This window comes from Phalacrocorax aristotelis, chromosome 1, assembly GCF_949628215.1.
Source record: "Phalacrocorax aristotelis chromosome 1, bGulAri2.1, whole genome shotgun sequence".
NCBI lineage: Eukaryota > Metazoa > Chordata > Aves > Suliformes > Phalacrocoracidae > Phalacrocorax > Phalacrocorax aristotelis.
Genome location: NC_134276.1, coordinates 205,677,581 through 205,701,754, shown reverse-complemented (window position 1 = coordinate 205,701,754; position 24,174 = coordinate 205,677,581). Strand labels below are relative to the sequence as shown.

The following is a 24,174-nucleotide window of genomic DNA, read 5'->3' as shown; positions in this document are numbered from 1 at the left end:
CACAGTCAGCACTTACCAGGGCCTCATCAAAGCCTCCTGATTCCCTACTGGGGAGTTGTGCAAGTTATGCATCACAGTGTAGTTCTGTGAGGAGCACAAGTGACATGGCTCAAAGCAGAGCAAGGACTAGACCGAAGGAACCTGATTCACAAGCTTTTGCTATAGCTGTTGGGTATGGTCATCCCTGCTGAATGCTAGCAAGAAAGGGACTTCAAGCGGGAATTCTCCATGAAAAAGGATGATTTTCATTCTACAGGAATGTTTTTCCACCTTAGAAACATGAAGGACCTGCATGACCCTGTGCAATAAGGAGATTTCAGTTTTTAATGATCACGTATGAGTTACAAAGGACTACCGCTTCTGCACTGGGAACAGTTTCATACAGGCAGCTCTACCAACACAGCTTGGAGACAAATCAAATGATGCATTAGTACAAAAGCAGAGTGCAACTCTGTTTTGTAAGTCCTAGCTCCCTGGAAACTTGTCATGAGTTAGCTGTTACCTGTCAGCTCTTACCTGTTATTTGCCACCTGCCTCTGCTGTTACCCATCAACTGTGCTCAATAGCTCCAAGGAGCCAAAAAGGAGCATAAAGCGTTTCCAAAGACTGATGAAGATTACCACATCACCCAAAACAGCTGTCTAAAAGCAAAAGAAGGGAAACTGTTTTCTTATTTCTTTGTCCTTCCTTTCTGCAGCTACATGTCTCTGCCTCTTGGCTTTTTTTCCCCTCTTTTTTTTTCCCCTCTGTTCCCTCGCCTCTGCCTTTATTTCTTCTCCCTGGTGAAGAGAATCTACCTAGCTTTCTGCTGTCACATTTTGCAAAACTCAGAAACAGACGAGAAGACCTGCTCAAATAACTGGGTTCTTTTTCCTTTTTCCATTCAACTATTAATTTTAGGCAAATCCTTTAACTCCTTTCTCCCTATGAAAACTCTTACAGTTTAAGTGACAGCTTGATTCTGCTGATAATCATGGAATTTAGGTACAGAAGCTAGAAAATGGAACATCAGATGAGGAATTTCCTATTAATGAAAAAAATTACAAGACTTGATATGTACCAGTTCTTACAGCTGTATCTGGAGCTCCACAGTTGTCACTGGGAGAATTCATTCTCCTGAATTTAACAGTTTTGCCTTTATAAATTCTTCTTATCTTCTCTTACATTTCATATTGAACTCTGTTTATTGTAAATACACAGTTTATAACAAACTTTGTTCAGAGGCCTGTGTAGGCAGACTTTAGTCAAACAGGAGACACAAAGCTGTTGGGAATCATAATGCTATAATTTTTCTCTAGCTATAAAGTGTATAATAGAAATTTGGTTTTATATTCCTCTAAAGAAAGCGGTAAAATTTTTTACAGTATTTAAGTTATGTTTGTCCTTCAATTAGTGTGGTAGTCCAAGACTGGTGATGTGACACAGAAATGCCAGTAGGAAGAATGAGATAAGCCAGTGATAATTTCTCATTAAAAGTGAAATCTGAACAATTACAGTTCCACCTTTCCCTGGATGGACAAAGGTTCCTTCCTTCAAAATCTCCCATGTTATTTTCTCATCTGACCACAGTGTTAGGAATTTCCCAAGTTCCTTTCAAATCTGTCAGCTGTCTTATGCACTGCAATTTTTTTTTTGCTGCCAGAGAGTTAGGCAAATTGCAAAAGAACCAAAAAGCGAAGTCCAGCAACAGCTGTGAAGCATGTAAATGGCAAATGTATCAGCATAATGCATTATTTGCCTTCATAAAAGAAAGGTTTTTTCTTATGCAGACTTATGAATACTTACCTTTAAGGGTCACAGAGAAGTATTTCAATACATATTCACAAGCTACCTTTCCTCTGGAATATCACTGCAAGTATTCAGCACAGATATGCATTAAAGTATCAGTGATAGCAAAGATTTGTCAGACAGCATTGTACTGACTCATAATGTGTAACTTTGAAAATACCATTCATGCAGAAAAATACTAAGGCCATCAGGGTTTCTTAAATTTGATACTCATGGAACATTAAAAAAAGAAAAAAAATAATTAGGTGTATAGAACCTAATGTATTATATCACCTGAGGAGTTCTATGGCATAGTCTACAGCTAAGCAGAATTTTCTTGTCAGTGCTTCTTGGCTGAAGACCTACACAGTAACAGCCTTAAAAACTCAAGGATATATTTCACGTAATTGTTACTGCAATTTCTTCAGACAGTATTTTCCTGACATAAATTTTGCCTCTAACAACTTTTCCCATTTTTGCTCATCTCCAGTCTAAAAAAATACACATTTTGGTTGTGGTGCTTTAAAAAGATATATACATATGTATGCATATGTATATATACGTAGCACTATGATAGCATTAAATACATGGTTTTCGTAAGTATTAGATAAATATAAAGGCAGGTTTTGTATGGGTAAAGTGTTTGGAAGATAAATTCTGAAAATTAGGTTCTAGTTTCAAATCTTCCTCGAGCTCAGCTTGCCATATCTTTCAGTATTTCTGTTCACCAGTTACTGCCCTTTTTATCAGTAAGACATGCCTATCTTCACTTAGTATTAGTAAACAAAAGAGTACTAGGAAATTACCAATTATTACGTATTATCATCAAACTACTCCTTAACCTAAAGTATGAGCAATTGGGTTATAGGAAGCTAATTTCTCAAAGTAACTTCCAAACAGCACAGGTTGTTGTTTTCCTTGCATCTATTGCTACGCCAAGCAACAGCATAGAGAAGGTCTAAGAACTTACATTACCAAATGTAATGTAACCCTTCCTTTTTTAATAGAAGATGATAAGTAACAAAAGGAGAGGAAACTTGGCAGACCAATGTCAAATAATTTTGTATTGTTCATCAGTGCAGAAAGAGTTACTCGCCATGACAATATGGATTTGTCGGTTATAAGGACTGACAGTGAAACCGAAAGCATTTTCAAATGGAATTATGAGAATATGATCATCACAGTGCTGTGGATGTAAAGTGATTTTGATTGCTGGATTGCAAAGTAGATCCCAAACGACCTATGTTAATATGAAATGTCAGTTTTACAACTGATGGCGGTATTAAAGATGCAGTATTCCTTTCTCTTGAACAATTTACACTTTACTAAAGGTATACAAATAGATTTGCATCTGCAAAGTGGTAGGTTGTACTTCAGAAGTCAAATAATTTAAGAACACTAACTTGTAAGCATTGGGAAATTGGTCCCAGGTGCAGGAGACCGCAACATTGCCTGCGTGCTGTTTGAAACTGCTGCTTGCCCAGCTTTGGAGAGGACTTTGCAGCACGATCATATTCATCCTGCTTATTTGTAAAACTCCTGTTTACCTAAAGGATGACTAGGACTGAGATACTGAAATATAAATGTTTCCTAGTGCTAGTTTTGTTCCATGTATTTAGCATTCAGCAAAGTATGATCCACAAAATAACGTACTATGGACAATAAATATTATTATCCCTATCTTTCTTCAGCATAATTCTTCCTCCAGAGAATACCTGTGACTCCACTGGTACAAATAAGAATACCCTTGTGTCATGTTGTAGGTGAACTGTGCTCCTAGGGCTGTATCTTTAGAGCAAAGATGTCTGGTATTTTCACCATCGGTTTCAGTTAAGTCAGGGTTGTGTCCTAGGTCTTGTCTACTGTTTATCTATTTTCACAAATATTTTGCAGCTTTCAGTTTCGAACCCATAAGTGTAATTTATTTTAGATTAATCATTAAGCCAGATGTGCAAGCTTTTTACTATTCTATCTTCTAATACCAAAATTAACCTTGGCTTGACATTTATCCGATATGGAAGGAATCCTGATGCATAGCTAGACTCAGAGATGCACAGCTGCATCCTCATTCTCCGGAGCACATAGAGTAGTCCTTATAGTGGAGGTTTATTTCAGTTACAGTTGTATACAGGTAGAAGTTCAGAAGGTTTCTTAGCTTTACTTTCCTGATTCTTATTTCTGAGACAGGTTAGCTGAACTAAAAAAATTAATGCAGCAAATTTACTAATTACTTTATTATTCTTTCAAGCTCTACTTTGTAATTATTTCATTCTTGTTTCACATAAAAGACTACAACTACTTGTGGCAATGCAGCTGCAGAGGTCCAACCAAAAAGGCTTCATATGGAGAACACAGAAATCTAATGTCAACATTTTAAAACCTTCTGTGCTTTGAATGCCTGTTCATGGTAGCAGTGTTGGGTAGTCTGGTTTCTTTGTCCTGGCCTCTCAAAACATGCCTTCTGCTGCCTCATTTCCTATGCGGTGAGGCAAGAGGTTTAACATAGCAAAAGTTTAGAAAATGTCAAAATTAATTTAATAATAAGCAAATGGAAAGTTTCAAATTGCCTTGTGTAAGGGTTAGTTTCCTATAAAAACTGATACACAAGTTTTTATAAAACAAAGCTTGCTAAAGTCTCTCAGTATTCTGGTAAAATTACCAGTTCAATCAGTGTGTTCTTAGCAGATACAAGACACCAGGATGTGCACAGATGACGTACATTCTGCTTGGCTGAAGACCTGTCCCAGCAGTCCTTCCTCTTGGAAGTTGCTGTTCTGTAGGATCTTTGAGCCCAGAACTATGTGAGTTTTGAAAAGAAATACCTACATCGCTGCATTTGATGTAGGGAGACATTGCTAATAAAGCAATATGTTAGATGCTTTTCACAGATCTTTCCTCTTTTGAGGTTTTCTACTAGTTTCTAACAGTTTGTCTGTCACATGAGCATGGCTATGTAGAGGTTATCTTCTATTCTTCAAGGTGCCAGTGACATAATTACAAATATACTGTGCTGCACACAGACCCAGACTGCTAACAGCAGATTCTTCCTAAAATGAGCATTGCTTTGCTGTAGTTACCAAAACTACAGGTTTGCACTTAGATTTATCTTTCTGGTGATCATATATTTAAGAACTTCAAGGCTGGCTTCAAAACCTTCATGAGCATAGCACAGTTTCAAGTTTCGTGTGTGAATTCCTAAATTATAATTAAAATAAATGCCACATGCTGAACTGTTGATTATGAGATGATAATTAACACCATGAGACTCTATATGAAGTTCCGCAAGGCAAAGAAAAGACACCTATTCAGAAGAAAAAGCAGATCAGACTTAACAAAATTAGCTTTGAAGAAAACTAACTCATTGGCACGGACTTTTGTTAGACTACAAACAATAATTTACGAAAAAGATACTTCCAACTTACTTAAAATATATGGCTGTCTTAACATTGCAAGTTGTTCCCTAATTTGTCACAGTTTGAGCATGGTTGTACATCTTTCACTTTGCTGCTTGAGGCCAAGTCTGGGGGATATTAGGGCGACAGCAAGCAGAAATGGAAACACAGAATGAACCAATCTTAAAGCAGCTCCAAAGAGTAATTCGAGCTGGATGACCAAGAGAAAAGGCTTACATCCTTTCAAACCTAACAGCTTATTGAGACTATCCAGATGAAATTGCTTTCTGTATATTAAAACCATTCTGTCTCTTTTAAGAATTCCATTAGAGTCTTTAAAGGACATTGTAAAAAAATCATTTCGCCAAGTTTGCAGTGGAGCAGCATCAGCTTCAAAGGTTCTGCTCTTCAGGAGTTGTGCTGGTGGAATAATTTACATTTAGATAGCACCTCTCATCTTGAAGGATCCCAAATATCTTTACAAAATATGAAGTGTGTGAAGGAGTTACCTCCTTTAGCCACAGAAGTAAAGGAGTGCAGCCACCTACAAACTAAAACACCATAGCCAGACACAATTCCTAACAGAGCCAGTGAACACAAATACAACAAAAACACCAAGTCCAAGGGGATGTTGCCATCCAGTGAAATCTCTAGACTGTATTTTAGGTAAGCAGGGTAGGTGTCGTCTGAATTTTAGCAGGCCATGGCTGGTATGTAAATAGTCTTACCAAAAAAGTCATAAGACATTCAGTGGCTTCCATCTCCATTTTTGGGAAAATGTCTTTGCCCTGGAGCATTAGTTCAGTTTTGACTTAAATGAACTACAAATCACTCAGCTGCTACATTATAGTCCATTCTGCCTTCAGGAAGCAGTCCACCAGAAGGCAGGTAGCTTTAGTCCAAATTCTTCCAAAGTGGTAAGGAGCTGCCCACATACTCTCTTCTTATTTCTTTTACTACATCCATATGTTTACAGACACATCCATATATCTCCAGAAGGCTTAGCCAAAATTGCTGGCTTCCAGTGCATTCTCTGGCTTCTTTCTGCCTAGAGCTACCTGCTTACAGTATTAAATCCGCTGCTTTCTTCTATCTCAGGAAGATAATATATACTCATATGTTGCATCACTGTCCTACAGATGCTGATGTGACAGACCTTACCCTGTTTATAGCATGAAATACGCATGGTACAATATTCTGGTTCAGAATCACATGAATGCATTAGTGCTTTATTTATCTTTTTGTTGTTGGTAAGCCAATGGAAATCACCTCTGGTTTGGGATGATTTGGAATTCACTCTGGATGCTGCAGAGATAATAAAACAGAAGTTCTTAGTCAGAACAATTCAAAATCAGCAAAGGAAGTGTGACAGTGAATTCAGCTATGGACTTGTTCTAGATTCCTCTAATGCCAGCAAAGTAGTTACATATGAAAACAACTGTTATTTGCTGCATTTCATCTAGTGAAATGTAAATACTTTTAAACTACCTGCACGAAAAGTAGGTTAAATGAGTTTACTTGCATTTGCCTTCATGTACCACCAGTTGTTATTGGCAACATACATCCTTCTGGCAAAATCTTGCTCTTCTTCATGATAAAAGACATTTTGCAACTGAGTTGAATAAAAGCAGTGGTCAAGCCATCTAAACCCATTAAACTTTCCCTTTTATTGCTGTACTTGAATAAGTACAAATATTGTCACTAATTTTCACAACTTTAAACGCATTAACAATTTTACCTTCATCATAACCTATGTTATACTGGAGGAACATTACCATCTTATCATCTCTTTCTCTTTGCATATAAAAGGACAGGGAGGTCTACGTCTAGCAGGTTACATACATGTACCACCTAGAAAGTCAGGAAGGAGGGGAGGAGAAAAAAAGCTGCAATAAAAAGTAGAAATTGGACTTAACTCAAAAAATGGCAAAGAAACTGATGCTGCATCTTTAAATAACTTGAGAAATGTATTTCATCTTTAATTCCCCATTTTCCTATTCAGAGCAAGTGCTGCCCAGGACTGGTTTTCGAGTGGATTCCTCTGGCAAGTATTCTTCAGCCTTCATTGTTCTATAAACTAGTTGTCCTTCATTTTCATGTTTTATTCTTCTTTCTTTAATCATTTCTCTAGATAATGGCTAGTTATGACTGCGTAGTCACCATTTTATTTTTGTATGACCTTTGTGGGGTTATAGAGTGCTAACTCTAAATCTTTTTATAATAGATTTGCATTTTGAGCGAGGAAAAAGTATTTCTTTTTCCTTCAGCCAGGCTTTGTGTATGTTTTCCAGTGTTTTCTGTGTACTTTCATACATTAGTGTTCACTCTTTAACATAAAAATGTACCTCTATAGCTCATGCCCAAATCTAAGCTTAAGCAATATTTTGTGTAGAACTGAAATTAATTCTATCTTCATTTGCAGAAGAACAGAATTGATGTATTATGCAGATCCATGCATTCCCTGCTCCCACACATATATCTTGTTCTGTAAAAAAACAAAAAACAAAAACCTTCAAAAATAGAAGTTTTTTGGGTGTTTGAATTAACATTGCGCTTGTAAAGTGGCAATGGAGTTGTTTAAAAAACAGCAATATTTGATTTCCCAATGTGATCATGTTAAGTGAATAGTTAAAACAGGAATCCCATACAAAAAAGACTGTTTTGACAATCCCATTAAAGTCTTTGCTAGTCCTACAGAGGTTGGGCAGCAATCCTAAACTAAATATTTAAATATGATATTGGGCTGGTTTTGCATACCCCAGTAGGGTTATACATTGAAAACTCTGTCAGCACACCAATTCTATTTTTTCTTTTCGTGCTTTGCTGATATTTATACTGAAGTCTCTATTTTCCTCTCTGTAAATATCAAGAGGAAATATGTATGTTTTTTTAAAAGCTGCTCACATTGGAGACCAGCAGCCCCATGACTGTTTTCAAGCTTTTTACAACTTTCAAGAGCATCTGAAACTCAGATAAAAAGTTATTGTAGATTTGCATCAATCACAATTCACAGCAATGATTTGTAGGGAACAAATAGCTTCACCATCTTCAGCAAAGGAGTCCAAATTAATTTTTATTTTTAGCAGGAAATTTGAGTATACCCAGGAAGACTGTAAAATTATTACAACAAAGCTCTTTATCCTTGTTTTAATTGCAATATAGAAGAGATTTAATTAAAAAAAATTCATTTCGACATTTATAGCATCATCCTAAATACCAGGTTTATCCCTATAAAAAACACATAGCACTTGTGCAACTTGACTCATACAGAAAATGAATTAATCCTCAGGGATATATTTTCTCTACATACTTTCAAGAAACAATTGCATATACACTTATCAATGTGTAAGTCACCTAGGAATTCAAATGAATACAGTACAGACATGCAGCTGAGAGCTGATAATCACCTCTTCACCTTTGAGATTTTATTATTGTTCAGTAACAATCTATTCTGGTACCTTTACATTTAAAGCAAATTCCCCATCTTCCAGGAATCAGAAAGCAGAATTTCCCAATGCTCTTTACCGTCCTCACTGTGCAGCAACGATCAGATCACAGCTTGTCCAATATCATTCTCAAATTCATGGGGGAGCCAGCTGGTTTTATAACCTAGCCAAGTGATTTTTTTCTCTCTTCTAGGCCAAATGATCAGTTAAGAACATTTTTCTTTACACAGAAAGAAGAAACAAAATGCTATACCTATAAAAAAGACAGTGAAGTTACTAGCAGGCAAATCTAAAGTTTTTCTAATATAAATATACAGAAAGGCAAGGGACAACAGGGAACATTGTCATTCTTGCACAGGATACCCATATTATACAATCAGAAATACTGACTTTAAACTGAAACTCTCCTTTCAATGAAACTGGTAGGAGATGGGACATTCAAGTGTATTAAGTTGACTGGATGGAACAGCAAACTGCGCAAAAGACTATACTAATTCAGTCTTGGCTTGACTCCCATGTCTGCAAACCTATCATTTCTTCTTACTTAGCATGAACTGCAAGGTACTAATCTAGCTCACAAAGGGGGGGAAAAAAGGGTGCATTTTCCATAATGAAGTTATATTAACCAACAGTTGGACGTTTATTGCAAGGCATGGGAGCATCATTTTTCTATAAGTATAGGTAATTTTCTTTGTATTATCAACCGAAAATCTCCTCCAGCAAGAAAAGGCAAAATGCAGTTTATGTAATGATCCTTTGTGAGGGAAAAAAACGTACCAGAATCCTAGAGAAGCAAGCACTGAAGAAATATCAGATGAAATGTAATCACTTATATGGGTAAGAGTACTTGATCAATCTACATTCAGGAATATTGAAACGGCTGCGACATAATAGTAGGGGCTTTTAGTAATCTCTACAAAGCCTGAGCTCCCGTAGTAAAAACACATAGTAGTGAACAACTTACCTTTCTTCGAGAAACAGGAAAAAAGGGATTTCATCATCAGCAAGACTTTAGAACATATTTTTGATTAAAGACTAACTGCTGATATGGAGATAAACTGGAGACCTAATGCAAAAGGAGTTTACCAAAAATGGGTTGTGTCAGACTAACCTCATAACTGACTTCTTGCACCAAACAAGCGATGCATGTTTAATCAATCTAGACTTCAACTAGACATTTTACAAAATGCCAGTTTTAACTGAAGCAATTCCATGTTAGCCTGGAGAAGACAGTGTTTCACACAAAATGTAAAAAGGAACATCTAGAAAGAAGACAAGCTATTCTACTAGAAGAACAGTTTCTGGACTGGAATGGTAATATTAGTGAAGAGCGTCGCAATAAGTCTTCTGTGTTATTTTCATCAATGACCAACGCAAAAAAACTAAGGGTGAAAATGAGGTCCACATTCAGACATGTAATTTCAGGTATCTATGGTGTAGTTGTCTCCAGACCAATGGAGAGCTGGTCAGTGCAGCTAACAGAGTCATATCATACCAAGCATGAGAGCTGAAACAACCAGCAACAGCAGTGGAGGAAATGCTCCTTAAGTATATTAGTCAGTCACTGGAGATAATATGGTATTACTGTGAATAAGTAAGTAAAATCATGGGGTACGATCCATCAGTGAGATGCTGAATGAGGCAGGTGACTTAGTGACAAAGGCCACAAACAGGCTTAGGCGCCCAGTGTCTTCTTTACTGGTAAGATCTGTGTGCTGTCTGCTTGCAGAGGCTTGCAATAACAGGGACCTGGACTAGATGGCCCAGGGAGCCTTTCCAGCCCCATGTTGTGTTCTCCTGGTAGGACAGAAAAGAACATTATTTTTTTAAAAGCCGTGTTCAGTGACCTGGTAAGAGTTGGCAGAGAATGGGCTCCATAGACTTCCAGCTATTTGGGAAGAAAGTCTCTTCTGAGCAAGCGTGATGAGTTAATCAATCCAAAGGCTTCTGAACTGTGTTAGAGCTCATAGAAAAGTATGTCCATATTCAGTATTTTTAGCCTAAACCTTTTCATGGTCAACCTGGCTTAGCTATTGCATTCTAAACAGGTACAAAACCAGTCTCTTTTGAAAAATATAATACCTCTTATTTTGGAGTCTGGTGCTAACATTGGTTTGGATCAGCTTTGTCAATGTATGTGTTTGAGGGCCATTTTCATCCCAGTCTGGCAGAGCATGTATTCTTCACAACCTGATGTTCTTACGTTTTCTTAATGTATTCCCAACTGTACATATTCATTCATGTGTGTGCAAATAAAGGCAGTTCTTGGTTTGTGACAGACTTTTGGAAACAGTGCCTTTGAGTGTTAGACCTGGGCTATAAATGGCGATCCTACTATGTTTATCTACAAAACCCTTTCCCTAGTACTAAGCCCCATCCTTGTTACACTTAGGCACAGCAAATCAAGTAAAGATAAGGTATCACTTTCATCTTAAAATTCCTTTGCCTTTTGCAACTTTGAAACAACCTTTGCATGAAGTTAACTTACTGAAATACACAAACTTCATTTGTTCTTTTATTCACTGTTGAGGCACTTACCAAATAAATTGAAAAAATCAGGATAATAAGCTGTTAGGATCTGTTTGAGCTTGTCTTCTAAATACAAGAGAATCAAGTTGGTAGGGAAAGGTAATACTTTTATTTTACCAACTGAAAAAACTTATGATTCAGTCTTATGCAGACCAATATAAATTGCTGCAATAATGCACGATGTTGCTGTCTAGAGAGGATTTTTATTGCATGGTCATAGTATAGAGCCACTGCATGTAGTTCTGTGTCTGTCCTTGCAAGTCCTGACTGAAACTGAATCGGCTTTAATCCCAGACTAAAGCTGGGATCTGCCCAACTCCGCAGTTTGTGAGGTGTCCACTGGTGGCTCTGGGGGGGGACAAGAATCTGTAAATGAGAGTCACTGAAGTACCATGTTTCGGCCATCTATAGCCCCCCCCCTTTTGAAGAAACAAGGCACAACTGGAGACACTATGAACAGTTTGCTGAAATAAACCTACTCATCCCCTTTTGTCTGTTGGGGTTGGCAACAAGCTGACACTGGCCAAAAGTTGTCACTATTTATAGACCAGAGTGTAATCTGTATGAAAGACCATTCCTGTTAATCACTGTCCTGCTTTAGGTGATGAGCCTGAAGCATCTCTGAACATGCAGACAAAGCAATAGTCAAAACAGTCAATGTCTTAGTCGTCTAACTCCTTACATTTTCACTTATTTGAAATTTTATTCAAAATTTCTCTTTTATATTTTGAGGACATCAGGACTTAAAACAGTGGGCTCCTTCAAATGAAGCTGAAGACATTTTTATAAATAACTGACTTTTAAAAAACCACTACATTCATGAACTGATATATTCCAGGGCAGAATATGTGTTTACAGGAAAGTTACATAGGCATACGGAAGCACAACCTTAATAAAGCTGTTGAGACTTTGAGTAGCATTAAGGAGTTCAAGTTAATGATGTTAGCTTTCAATTTAAACCCTAAACTCGGATATCATTATAAGTCAAAACTCTTTATTGAGGGTATTACCTGAAAGTGGAGAACGTAAAAGCTACATTACGTAAAAAGACATAATGCTTTATATCTGTATGTGGAACTAAAATGGCCTGTAATTATTATTCGTCTTTTGTAAGTTGGACTAATAATTTTTCTATGTATCTCTATCTCCCATTTCAGTTTATTCTCTTTAGGTTTTAATGAACTGAAAGGAAAACACATAATAAATACAGAGGTGGATGAACAGCAGTATATTACGCAGTCAGTTGCAGGAAGAAGGCACCTTTATAAACTCTGTTTTGGACAGACTTTTCCAGTATTGTTCTCCTGCGAATGTGTTCTAGCCTGGTTCAGTGTATTCTACTGAACATAATCATCCTCCAAGAGATGCCTACATTTTCAAGCCTCCTCCTTGTCTGTGTACAACACATTGTGTCCCATTTGTTTCCACCAGCTCTAACCAGGATGCCATTAGTCATGTGCAATGAACACAAGGTGGGAGGGAAGACGGTAAAATTCTTAAGACAAAGCCAAAACGCTTTGCTCAGTGGGATTTCCCTTTAAACCAGGTCCCGATTACAAGGAGCTGGATGTTCACCTTCGGAGAATGGAGTCTGGGTTTGGCTTCAGAATCCTGGGAGGAGATGAGCCTGGACAACCTGTGAGTTATTTCTTCCTGACTTCCCTTTTTATAACTCTAAAATCTGTGTAAAGGTCAGAAAAATATTATTACACAGCTGAACCCAAATGAACACCATGTTAAGGCTATAAGTAAAATGGCTTTTTTATTCAACCATAGAAAAAGACAGGACTCTCACATTGTCCATACCTAAAAGATGTTACGGTAAATTAAGTTAGAACCAGAAGGAATTAAGTTAGAAATGGTGCATCACTCAACCCTTTAATGCAGTGTGATCTGTCATCTTTTGATCTTGACTTTCCAAAACCAAGTTTAAGCCAAAGATTTTAAAAATCAGATTATGTAAGTCTATGTATAACTGTGTTCAATGCAAACAGACTATATATACGCATAAGATTAAAAGATACTGTTGACAATGCAGTTTATTTTCAGAAACACAGACAGCTCCAACAGGGAACTGCAGTCCATGTTCCAGGTTAGATGGCAACTTCATGTGATGCATCAGGCATAAAAATGGTAGCTTTATGCCATTAGGAGGGAGACAACCCTGTAACCAAATAACAGGTAACAAAACCAAGATACATTCATTGCAGGTGAAATAAATTATAAAATAAAACATATACACAGTTTTTAAAAGAAGTATGTACACATTTTGGTAAATTAGTGATACGTATAAATACTATAATTTTGGGAGAGCAGGTGGACAGAATTAGTACTCCTTCAGAATAACTTTGATGTGACTATGGTTTGTCAGCGAGGACCAATCCCAAGTTGATAATGATAATATTTTGTTATCAAAACCTTATGTGTTATCCAAGTCCTGTGTTACCATATTTCTGAGGCAATGTATAGCTAGTTGATAGATTTATATATTCTGTATTCAAATTCATACAGAATAATATAGTTGTCATTCAAGCATTAACATTAACCAACACCTGGCTCTGAGAAACAAAGAAGCTCCTCTATTTTAAAATTGTCATCATCTGTCGAAGTACTGATAAATGTTAATAGTTTACTGATGACTCCTGTAAAAAGAAGCAAATGCATTGTATTGTAAAAAAAGGTGCTTGAAATGCAAAGGCTCTATTTTAGAATAAGTGTTTTGGAATGTATTTTCAATGCTAAATAAGGTGTAGCTGTATGGAAGAGCTCCAAAATAACAGTTCCATCATCTACACTTGCAGTGTGCCTGAAGCCCCTCTAGCATCTAACTTTCTCCCATGAAGCATGTCCCAGCACACAGAAAATGAGGCCACTGAGCCATCATCTGCACATTCTCCAGCTAAGCATTTTTCCTGTCATTTCTGGGTGGCTCAGCCAGTATGGGTACTCAAAGCTCACCTACTGGGTGAAGCCAAAAAGGAAATCTGTTAGGAGCTAGAGGAAATGTCCCAGTTTATCATTTTATCCTGTAAAGGATTGGCACTAATGGAAGAATTGGAAATGTCCCCCTACCTGCTTCAAACAGTAGTGCCCAGTGGCATTTCCCACCTCTGAGGAAAGTGTCCCTGGCTTCTAGGCTGCTCAGTATTCTGGGAAAGTCCATCTTGGTGTCTCCTTTAGTGCTTTTTTCATTACAAATGGATATTTAAGTAGTCACAGACTGAGTGTCTGACTGGCTCTGCAGTTTGGAGGTTTACAACATTCTCGTGGGTAAAAGTACAGCTCAAATGCCTCATCTAAAAGATGATTATTTATATAAAATGGAATTATTTCAACCTAAAGGGCTGCAAGAAAACTGGTTTAGAATACCTAATATTCTCATGGTTAAGAATGCATGCAGAGTTGTGGGAGACCTGGATTTATGTCTTTGCTCAACAATCCAGTAGAGTGGGAATTTGGAAATTTGGAATTTGGAGTCTTTTGTCTCCCAGCTACATACATTATGCACTGAACTGTTACAGAGGAAGCAGCTCTTTCTAGCTTCTTTTCAGCAACGGACTGACCTGGCTTTACTGTCCAAAGTCAAAGAGCCGTAGCTGGATACCAGGTGCAGAGATAAGCACCTTGCTATTTTTGGAGAGCAGGACCAAAAATGCTGCCTTCTGTGAACCACCTTCTAAGATGCTTTACTGTCCTGCTGAACAATGGCTCTCAGCCTGCATTTTGCCTCAAGGTTGCTGTCTCTATTTCAGGCCTTGAAAATACAACAGCATTTTTCTCCCAAATGTATCAATCTAACAGGCTTTATGTCGCCCTACAAACCATGTCTCGAAGTCCTCAGGAATGAATAAGATCCTAGCTTATTATCCTTAGGCTGAGGATCCTACGAGGCAAAAAGGCACCTCCTTAAAGCTAGGTGTCGCAGTGCTGAACTTCTCAGTTCTCACTCCCTCTTTGTTGCCCACCTACTTGTTTTCACTGCTCAAATTAATCACTAATAAAAACAACAGATGTACTCCACTTTTTTTTACTTTCCATCTATTTTGTATTCAAAATACAAGACTTCTTAACTCTGTTTTCTCTCCTTCACTGCTTCCCTGCTCCCCCATGGACAGCCCACCTGCAGTCTCCCATTCCTCCCACCTCCAGAAAAGGAGAGGCAGTTTCTGCCTGTCCTCCAAACCCCTGAATTTCCTATGAAACAAGAACTGAGATGCTTTGAAATGTTTGTTTCAGCTCTCCTGCTGTGCAGTCAGGTAACACAGAATAAAAGGAAGCTTTCATTGCCTTTTGTCTTTGTGGTTTGGTTTCTAAAAAGGAATATGAATTCTTCAGCATAAGGTAATAAATTTTTAAAAGAAGCAGAATCCACATAGAGATTTTTTTTAGAAACATAATACTGTTGCTATAGAGGGACTGTAGCTCAGTTTCCTTCTACTTATATCAGCTCTCTGGCACCTTAGAAGGAAAAAGTGCTACTGGACTACTCCCCTTTCCATATTTCTGAGCATAAACTTGCTTTCCAAAGGAAAGACTTAAATTTATTGAGAAATATTAAATATCAGGACTGTGTGTTGTGCCAGTTCCGATCACGTCTCAAATCTCATGAGATCATACCACCACAGGTATTTACCACATCTCCCGGTAACTTGAGGAGTTAGAGGTAATCTGACTCTATTGCAGTGAATTATAATATTGCTGAAAGGTTGCAAATACGCATAAATTGGAACTTCACTGAAGTCACAAATTGCTGTCCCAAAGCAGAGAATTATTTTGGATACATTTTTTCAGCTCAAACTCAAAATCACAGGAACACATACATAATTGCACTGAGAGTTTCACCTTTTCCACACAGATTGACTGAGATTCTTCTCAAAAATACCTTCAAGATGTATGTTGATATTCCTTTTATGATCAGTGCCAAGAAACAGGCATTTCTAAGACATAACAGATGTCCATAGAGGAAAACATTAGGATAATGCAAACCATGCCTTAGGAACTCCTATTTTTAGCAGTGATTAGAAAGAGTTCAGATGATTATCTTGGATTTAGACATCGCAGACACTTAAAATTAGGTGAGATGAATCACACCATTTACATGTATTACTTAAATCTTACTATGTGCCTGTGAAGCTACAATGTTATATTTGGATAAACTGAAACACAAAGTCAAATATTACCAGAATCACAAAAAAACCCTCAGTATCAAAACACATTAGCATACATGAGTTAATAGACCCAGGCTTCAATTTCAGACTATGCCCTGTCACGATCTTCCCTATCCCCGTGTTTCACATGTTTAATCTCAAGCAATAGGTGAAACTTTCCCTTTCCTCTACAACACACTCTTTATTGCCTACATGTCATCATCCTTTTCCTCACACATCCAAAGAAATCTCATGCCAGTATGAAACTGCATGACAGAGGAAATATAATCCTGATAAATATTTTTCCAATTTGTGTTTTGCTTGTAGAATTTATAAGTATTATGGAAACTGCTCAGCCATGAGATGAGAACAGATACTGGATAAGAAACAGACACAACAAAAATTAAAAAGAAGGAAATTAAAGCTATTCTTGCTATTAAATATACCTAATAATAGACATGGAGGCCATCACCCTGACAACACACTTACCTGAAGTGTTTAAAGGACTCTGCTGCTCATGTTAGGAATCAGTTCCACCACTGAGATGAGTAATACAGTCACATTCCACTGTGGAAATGTGAAATATTAGCAATAATTCCTTAATTAATTGCTTAAAAGTTTTTGCACTTTGCTGTAGATATTTGTGACCCACCATTTTGTGAGCTGCATTTGTGTTTCTCCAAAGGTTATAGATGCAAAAATTGTTCAAAACTTTGGCAGCCAATTTTAAAGAAACTGCAAATGCTCATTAAAACCAAAGGAGGAAGTCAGTCCCTGCAATCTTCCAAGCTGCAGAGGGTTATCACCCATCTCTTCCCAAGATAACTCAGAAAAAATTCTTACTCATATGAGGTGCCCAAATGTAAAGTTTTTAAGAATACTTTGTGGAGATCTAGATAAACATAGCTTTGGACAGCTTTTTTCCTGTCCATTAAAGGAGCATAAATACATATTTCAGAGTTGGATTTTGCACAAAGTATTTTCCAAAGCTTTGAGTTCTTCCACTGTTTGAAGAACAGAATGGACAACCTGAAAGAGTGTCTCTGGCAACTCAGCCTGGCACTGCTCAACAGGATCGAGTGAACACCAGGAAGCAGGAAAACACCACGTCATGTTCTCTTTTTGCTAAGTTTTGAAAGCAAAACTGTGTCAAAATGAGCCTATAAACTGGGGAAAATTCTCCAGGCTCCACATGGGGTTTCATTTAAACACTATGCTGGTATACTTGCAACTCTGCAGCTAAGACCACAAAAAACCACAAGACCACCTGTGTGACTACCACATCTAGCCTTTGCAGTTCATCATGAAAAGCAATACTTGAGAGCTTTAATCTTCTATTTTTTAAAGTGGATTGTCACACGGCATGTCATATCCATCATTCTGTGCTCACTCTCACACTGAACAAGAGAAAGAAAAATTTGGAACACGCTCTGTGAATGCTTTAATATTCTTTCAAAGAAAGCAGGTTTTGTTTGAATCAGTCTCAACTGTTCTACCCGTTATTCCACAGGGAATATATATATGTCTTCTTCTAATAAATTATGTGAATTTATGTGCATAAAAAGTGGAGAAAGTCATTAAAAGGTTTTGAACAGATTTTTTGCTAGTTTATATGTCCCATACAAATTACATTTAAATGTCAATTTAGGAAAACAACATCTGCCCAGAGTAAGCTGACATTTTTCCTCTTTTTCCATTTTGTAAATCAACCACTACCTGAGCAATTATTCATTATGAGTAACAACACTTGATATAACATTTCTTTTCCTCTCAAGAGTCCCAAAGAAAAGTCTGTGTAGTGGGGTCACTTCCACTACTGACCTCAAGGATATTACTCCAGGTGCTTACATCACACAGCAGTGAGGAACTTTCAATAAGGAATATGCAGTGCAGGCTAACTGATTTTAAGTCAAAATGACCCTTATGTGGAATTAAGCTGCTTAGATCTTCTGCATAATGTAGTCTGTATAAACTCAACACTCCTTATAGACAGTTTGTCTTCATTTGAAGATATCAGGTAGATCATCCTTAGATCAAGATCACACCTACGCAGGTAGGAAATATCTTACCTTCTTACCAAAGGCAAGGAAGCATCTTCAGTCATATCCACAGAGGACCAGCACAGCTTTCAGACATACACAGATCTCTTCACCTACACTGAATCACTAGCTTAGTTTTGAAATAAAGGGGAAATCGCTGCAATGCTCATGGCACTAAATTGGAGGTTCAGTGTATATATGATGGGATTTTGTTCCTTTGTTGCCTAGATTCTCATCGGAGCAGTAATTGCCATGGGCTCAGCAGACCGAGATGGTCGTCTCCATCCTGGTGATGAGCTGGTGTATGTAGATGGGATTCCAGTGGCCGGCAAAACCCACCGATATGTGATTGATCTTATGCATAATGCTGCCCGAAATGGGCAAGTGAATCTTACTGTGAGGAGAAAGGTGCTACCCACGGGTGAGTGAAGGCTGGGAAAGGTGAAAGGAAAAACAGATCTCAATGCCTGCAACACAAACAGGTTTAAAAAAATAGAGAAAATTAAAACCAAAGTGAATGCTTATGTCGTTTTGAAGAAAGAATCATTGTAAATATGTCTCTTGTTTCTGTGACAAAAACACTAGAGCTGAGTGTTGTTTCCTTCGGAAGTGGAAATAATATTGGCAACCCTGGTGTGGTGGTCATGAGTGCTCTGGATTTGCTCCATGCTGTCTTGGTCTGTGCTGTCTCCTCTTGTCCAGTTTTGGGACAAAGTGTTCACCTAAAAAGCTGTTAAAGCTGACTGTGTCAATAACCAATCAAAGAAAGGCTCAAAGACTGTTAACTGTTTAAGGCAGGAATTCATTTCACTCTTGTATGTGTTTAAAGCCCATTTCTGGTCTCACTGATGTCACCTGGAATTTCACCCTGCAACTACAACGCAAGCTGGCTGGAAACCTTCTTTATGGCACAGGCTATGTTGTTGTGCTTCTCCTAGATACACATACATGTGTACGGCCTTACATGTTCCTAGGAACGGGGTTGAATCCTCCCTTCAAGCAGAAGCATTGAGAAAATAAACCTAAAAGAATATGAAGAATTTGAAGCAAATCAAACCTTTACAATAGCTCAGTCTCAATATTGAAAAATGCTGGAACCTGGAAAAATGCGTGGCAGCATCCATTAAAGCTTTAATGGGAGAATTTTCTGCTGTTCCACTGCAACCTTTGCTTACTCAAGGAAAAAAGTTTATTTAAGAACTTTTAAAAAAATTGTGGTGAGTACACTTCATTGAGGTACCAGAAATGAGCAAAACCACATTCTCAGCCTGTCCTGTCTTCTGCCTCCGCGTGCCCTAGATCCGCTGTCATTGCCTGTGCTGTTCCCCTTCACTCCCCTGCCAAGAAGCCGCCCTCCCACTCACCTTCGTCTTCGCAGTCCCCCTCCCACTGCGGCACAGCAGCTCCCTGCCAGCCGCTCTCTCACGGGACTGACTTTCTTCTGTTACTGACTCCAGAGTCCTCCAGCCAGAAAGGTCCCCCTCCGCCCGGCGCGACGCCCCCTCGCAGCTCCCCCAACACTAGGAAAATGGCCAATAACCAAGGTAATCCGCCGAGCGCTTGTGATTAGCACCTCTCCCAGGTCAGCCAGCTGTACAGACTGTAGGCAAAAGTACCATGAGGGTTAGTACAGAGCGGATGCCAGCCTTCACTGCTGCTTGTTAAATATTAAATAAAAGGGTCTATTAGGCACTCTGGTCTCCTGGCACAGAAAATGAAGCAAGCTGGTAAAACACCTGGAGTTATTCTTGGGCCTTGAGCGTGCCACACCGGGGAGCATAGCGTGTAACTCATTAATGTTTAAGCATTTCACAAGCTGAACAGGATTTTAATTTGGTATGTTACAACATAAGCTTTGTGGAAAAATTTTTAAATGACTGATGTTGGGCACGACTGAAAAATGTTATACCAACACATCAGGCCAATCAATTTCGTATGAATTTCTCACTAATTCATATAGAACAGAGGTATCTGGGGCTTTCCTTAACTGCCTGATAGGTGATGTACATATCTTATCCGTCACCTGGAATTGCCATTTTGCACAGATACTTACCCAGATCTGGAACAGAAAATCACCATTCACAAGCTCTGGAAAACAATTTGATTAGGAAAATCTGATATTCAGAACAACGTGGATTAAAGTGCCATTTTTTCACAGGCAGAAGCAAAATGTAATTTTTCTGATGAATAGCTATTGCACAGCTGACAATCGAATAGCCATTTAAACTTTCCCTCTTTTATCTTTCTTTTCCTGTACTTAATGGCATTCAGTTGCATTCTTTTATGGCCAAACCAGCTCTTGGTCGTTCTGCAGGGTAAAATACTTTCCTTTTTGTTGCAGCAATACTGACATAAACAATATTCAGCTTTCTGAAACATGACAGCCAGAAAATGAGATCACTTTTGTCACTGACTATGGCATTTAATTGCAGATTTGGTTCAATAACTCTTGGAGATTTTCAATTCTAATGCAGGAGTATAATAATTGTTTGTTTTTCTTCCTCTTTATTCTCTCTAATCACTGTTTAATAGTTGCAGAAGGACTGCTAAAGGACACACCTGATTGAGAAAACAACAGCTTGTCCTTGGATGATGTTTATTTTATTAATATATACACACTGAAGGTCTAATTTGCAAGCTCTCTTCCTAGGACATATGTGTGTATGCATAAGCTCTTCACATGTTCAGTCGAATGACTCTGCTGCCCTCATTGCTCCAACCAGAAAACACACTACTTACATTCGTCTGAAAGTTCTATATTAAAACCGCCAGTAAATGCTGATTTGCGTACACAACTTAGATGTGCAAGAAATAGAAATCTCTTTTCCCATCTGGAAGTGTAACTCTACTGTTTTCAATTGCCAAAATGCTTGTACTAAAAGAGTGTGTAATCCTACAAGATTTAACTTGTTCCCTGGTCTTGTTACTATTAAGCAATACTGAAGTGCAGATCCATTTTCACTTCTGCCTGTTGAACTTGCCACACAAGAGCATCTTCAAAACCTTTAAATGACCAGTACTTCTGGCATGACACTGACAGAAAAATTATTTGTGATTATTTTTCATTGTATAGCTGTCCTGTTCCATGAAGACCTTTTGAGCATGCTAATCAACTTGTAAGAAGAATATTATGCAGCTAATCCTAATTACTCTATGTTAGCTGCCTGCTTAAATTCTTTTAATCCAAACACAAATAATTTTATATTGGATTAGACAGTCACATTTTCCTCTTGACAACAGATCAGCCAGCAGACAAGGGAATAGTGCTTGCTAATGTTTTTGCAATCCAGATAGCCATTGTTTCTTACTTCCCTTTCCTCTCTTTTAGATAGCGTAGCAGTGAGTGTTCATGCTTGCCTTACCTGATTGCCCCTGAATGTTTTGCATAATTGTGTAGATTCCTGTCTCTCTGGATCTATTACAGCTCCTAGTTTAACACTTGCAGTAGCCTGGGATATAGTCAGTCAGCTGTATTCATGCACACAAATGCAGTGTAAGTCACAAAGCCACTGAGCAAGTCAGACTGTAATACTGGTGTGATTTATGTTGTAGGAGAACCGTGCCCAGAGAATGGCAGAAGCCCAGGCTCGGTGTCTACACACCACAGTTCTCCAAGAAGTGACTATGCTACTTATGCTAACAGTAATCATGCTGTCTCTAGTAGCAATGCTACACCCCCCGAGGGCTTCACTTCTCACAGCCTGCAAACCAGTGACGTTGTGATCCACCGCAAGGAGAATGAAGGCTTTGGCTTTGTTATCATCAGTTCCCTGAACAGGCCTGAATCTGGGTCCACAATAAGTAAGTAAATCACATTCGTCAGTTTATATTTTTCCAAGTTCACACCTAATTAAAAAAAAAAAATTAAAACCTGACACCTGCTAATTAATCACTGTACAGATTAAAGCTGAAGGGACTCTCAAGATTGCTTCTAGGGGCACCGTTTGCCTGTTGCGTCTTGGACAAGACCAAAGGTTTTTCTGGCCTCCGAGGTTCTGTTCTTCACACACTCATTTGACTGTTAGAGTACAACAGGATTCTCCCACAAAGTATATTTCCTCTGTCCTATAGCCCAAAAAGACACTCTGCAAGTAGCTACCAGTGTGCTGTGAATAACTTATTCCTACACACACAACTGAATTATATGGGGTTTTTTTCAATCAAGATGAAGTTTGGGAACTTGAAATAAAAGCTGAGATCACAGCAAACCCCATGGCAGTAGCTGTCCAGTTAGGGCACTGCAGAAGCAAGAGGAAAATGGGAAAACTGGTTAGACAGCGGTCCAGGGAGGCTGATTTTTTTAATTAGCTGGACTATACATAGCATAGAAGTTATGGCTGAGTACAGGGAAATGGTGAATATAGTGACAAGATCTGCCTTTAATGATTATAATATTATAGATAATTTTATCTCCAGAAAACTAATTTTGGGGCAGGTTCAACTTTATTGCTTTAATATAGGCATCTGGTGCCATTTGAGATGTCCTAGGTACCTCTAGGGAGAGGTCAGGCAGACATGACATGGGACCCACAGGAGACTCAGACCTTCTGGTAGCGGCAGCTGCAGGCCCAGCATTTATCCAGCTGAGAGCTGAGCCCCATGGCTCTGACACTGTGAATGTTAACCACTGCTGAAAAACCAAGACAAGTGAGAACATTTGTCATTTTGCAAGTTGCAGCCTAATGCAGTCCTTTCCCTGCGTTTAAAATATGTTTTGAAGGAACTGTTCTTTTGCCCAAAACTGCTTCCTGAGAAAATGAAATAACAATTGCAACTTTTAGGGCTAAACTTCACCCTTCTAAATTTGTAACAGAAAAGCAACTAAGAGAGTACTGGGAAAGTCATGTCTTACAATAGCAAATTATCTCAGAAAACTTCTTTGCAGTCTTTCATGATCATGCAGTTATTAAAAGAGTTGCTTTTCATATTACCTCAGCTGAATTTTAAAATTCCATGATTGCCAGAATTATTAATTCTGTAACAAACCCATGGATAATTAGCCTCTTGGGACTCTGAGTTTTCACTTTATTGAATAGAATAGCCAATTGGGATTTCTTTGCAGAAGATCGGACAGGAAAAAAAATCCATTAAGGACATTGAGATACATATATATTAATCAGTTAAGTCATCATGAATTTTTCAAGAAAATTATTTCACAGATAGGGCTTGTGGTTGGGGGAGATGGAGAGGGAAAGAGGAGAGAAAGAGAAAGAGCAAATGCCAAAGCAACAAAAAGCTCTGTGACTAGAGTATTCTGCTGAGGACAACAGACCCAGGTTCAGGACCCTGCTTTGCCTCCTACCCCCAGCACGTTCTTGAGGTACTTTTCTTTCTCCTCAAGAAGCTACATATGTAGCCACTGCTGAACCTCAGCTGAACACCTCCAATAGTAAATGAAAATTACAGTCTGCTGTGGAAGTGACAAGCAAATTTATTCAAATACGTGCATAAAATTTTGGTGATCCCAAAAAGCACCCAAATCCTAAGTTTAGAAGAACAGTAATGAACCAAAAAATTACATTTGCTGCAGACAGTGACAGAACAGAGAAGAAATTACCTTTTCTATGTGAATTCTGTTCCAAAAATATAGTAGAAAAAACAAGCTGAAAATTACATACTCTGTCATCAGTAATAAAAACAGGCTAAAAATCATTGGTGTTTTATAGTTTAAAGGAGGTTCAATTTCCTAGTTTTTATTTGGGCAATGTAATTTGGGTGATATTAAGAGGAGCATAGCCAGTAGATTGAGGGGAAATTATTATCCCCTTTACTCAGGACTCATTAGGATCTGTCTGGAATACAGCATCCAAATTGTGAGCCCTTTGGTAGAAGACAGAATAGAAAAACTTCAGCA

General features: G+C 38.2%; 1 protein-coding gene across 6 annotated transcripts in view; it reads left to right on the top strand.

Moving 5' to 3' along the window:
* Positions 1–24,174, top strand: part of MAGI2 (membrane associated guanylate kinase, WW and PDZ domain containing 2) — a 762,823-nt gene that overhangs the window by 678,742 nt on the left and 59,907 nt on the right. For 3 of the 6 annotated variants that reach the window (XM_075081468.1, XM_075081467.1, XM_075081470.1), the window contains 3 exons: positions 12,681–12,772; positions 18,549–18,741; positions 21,873–22,121. In XM_075081468.1, coding sequence (XP_074937569.1) covers positions 12,681–12,772; positions 18,549–18,741; positions 21,873–22,121 — 534 coding nt within the window. Of the gene's footprint in view, positions 1–7,161; positions 7,204–12,680; positions 12,773–18,548; positions 18,742–19,777; positions 19,865–21,872; positions 22,122–24,174 lie in introns of all 6 variants that reach the window. The other 3 variants (XM_075081471.1, XM_075081469.1, XM_075081472.1) reach the window with 3 other exon arrangements.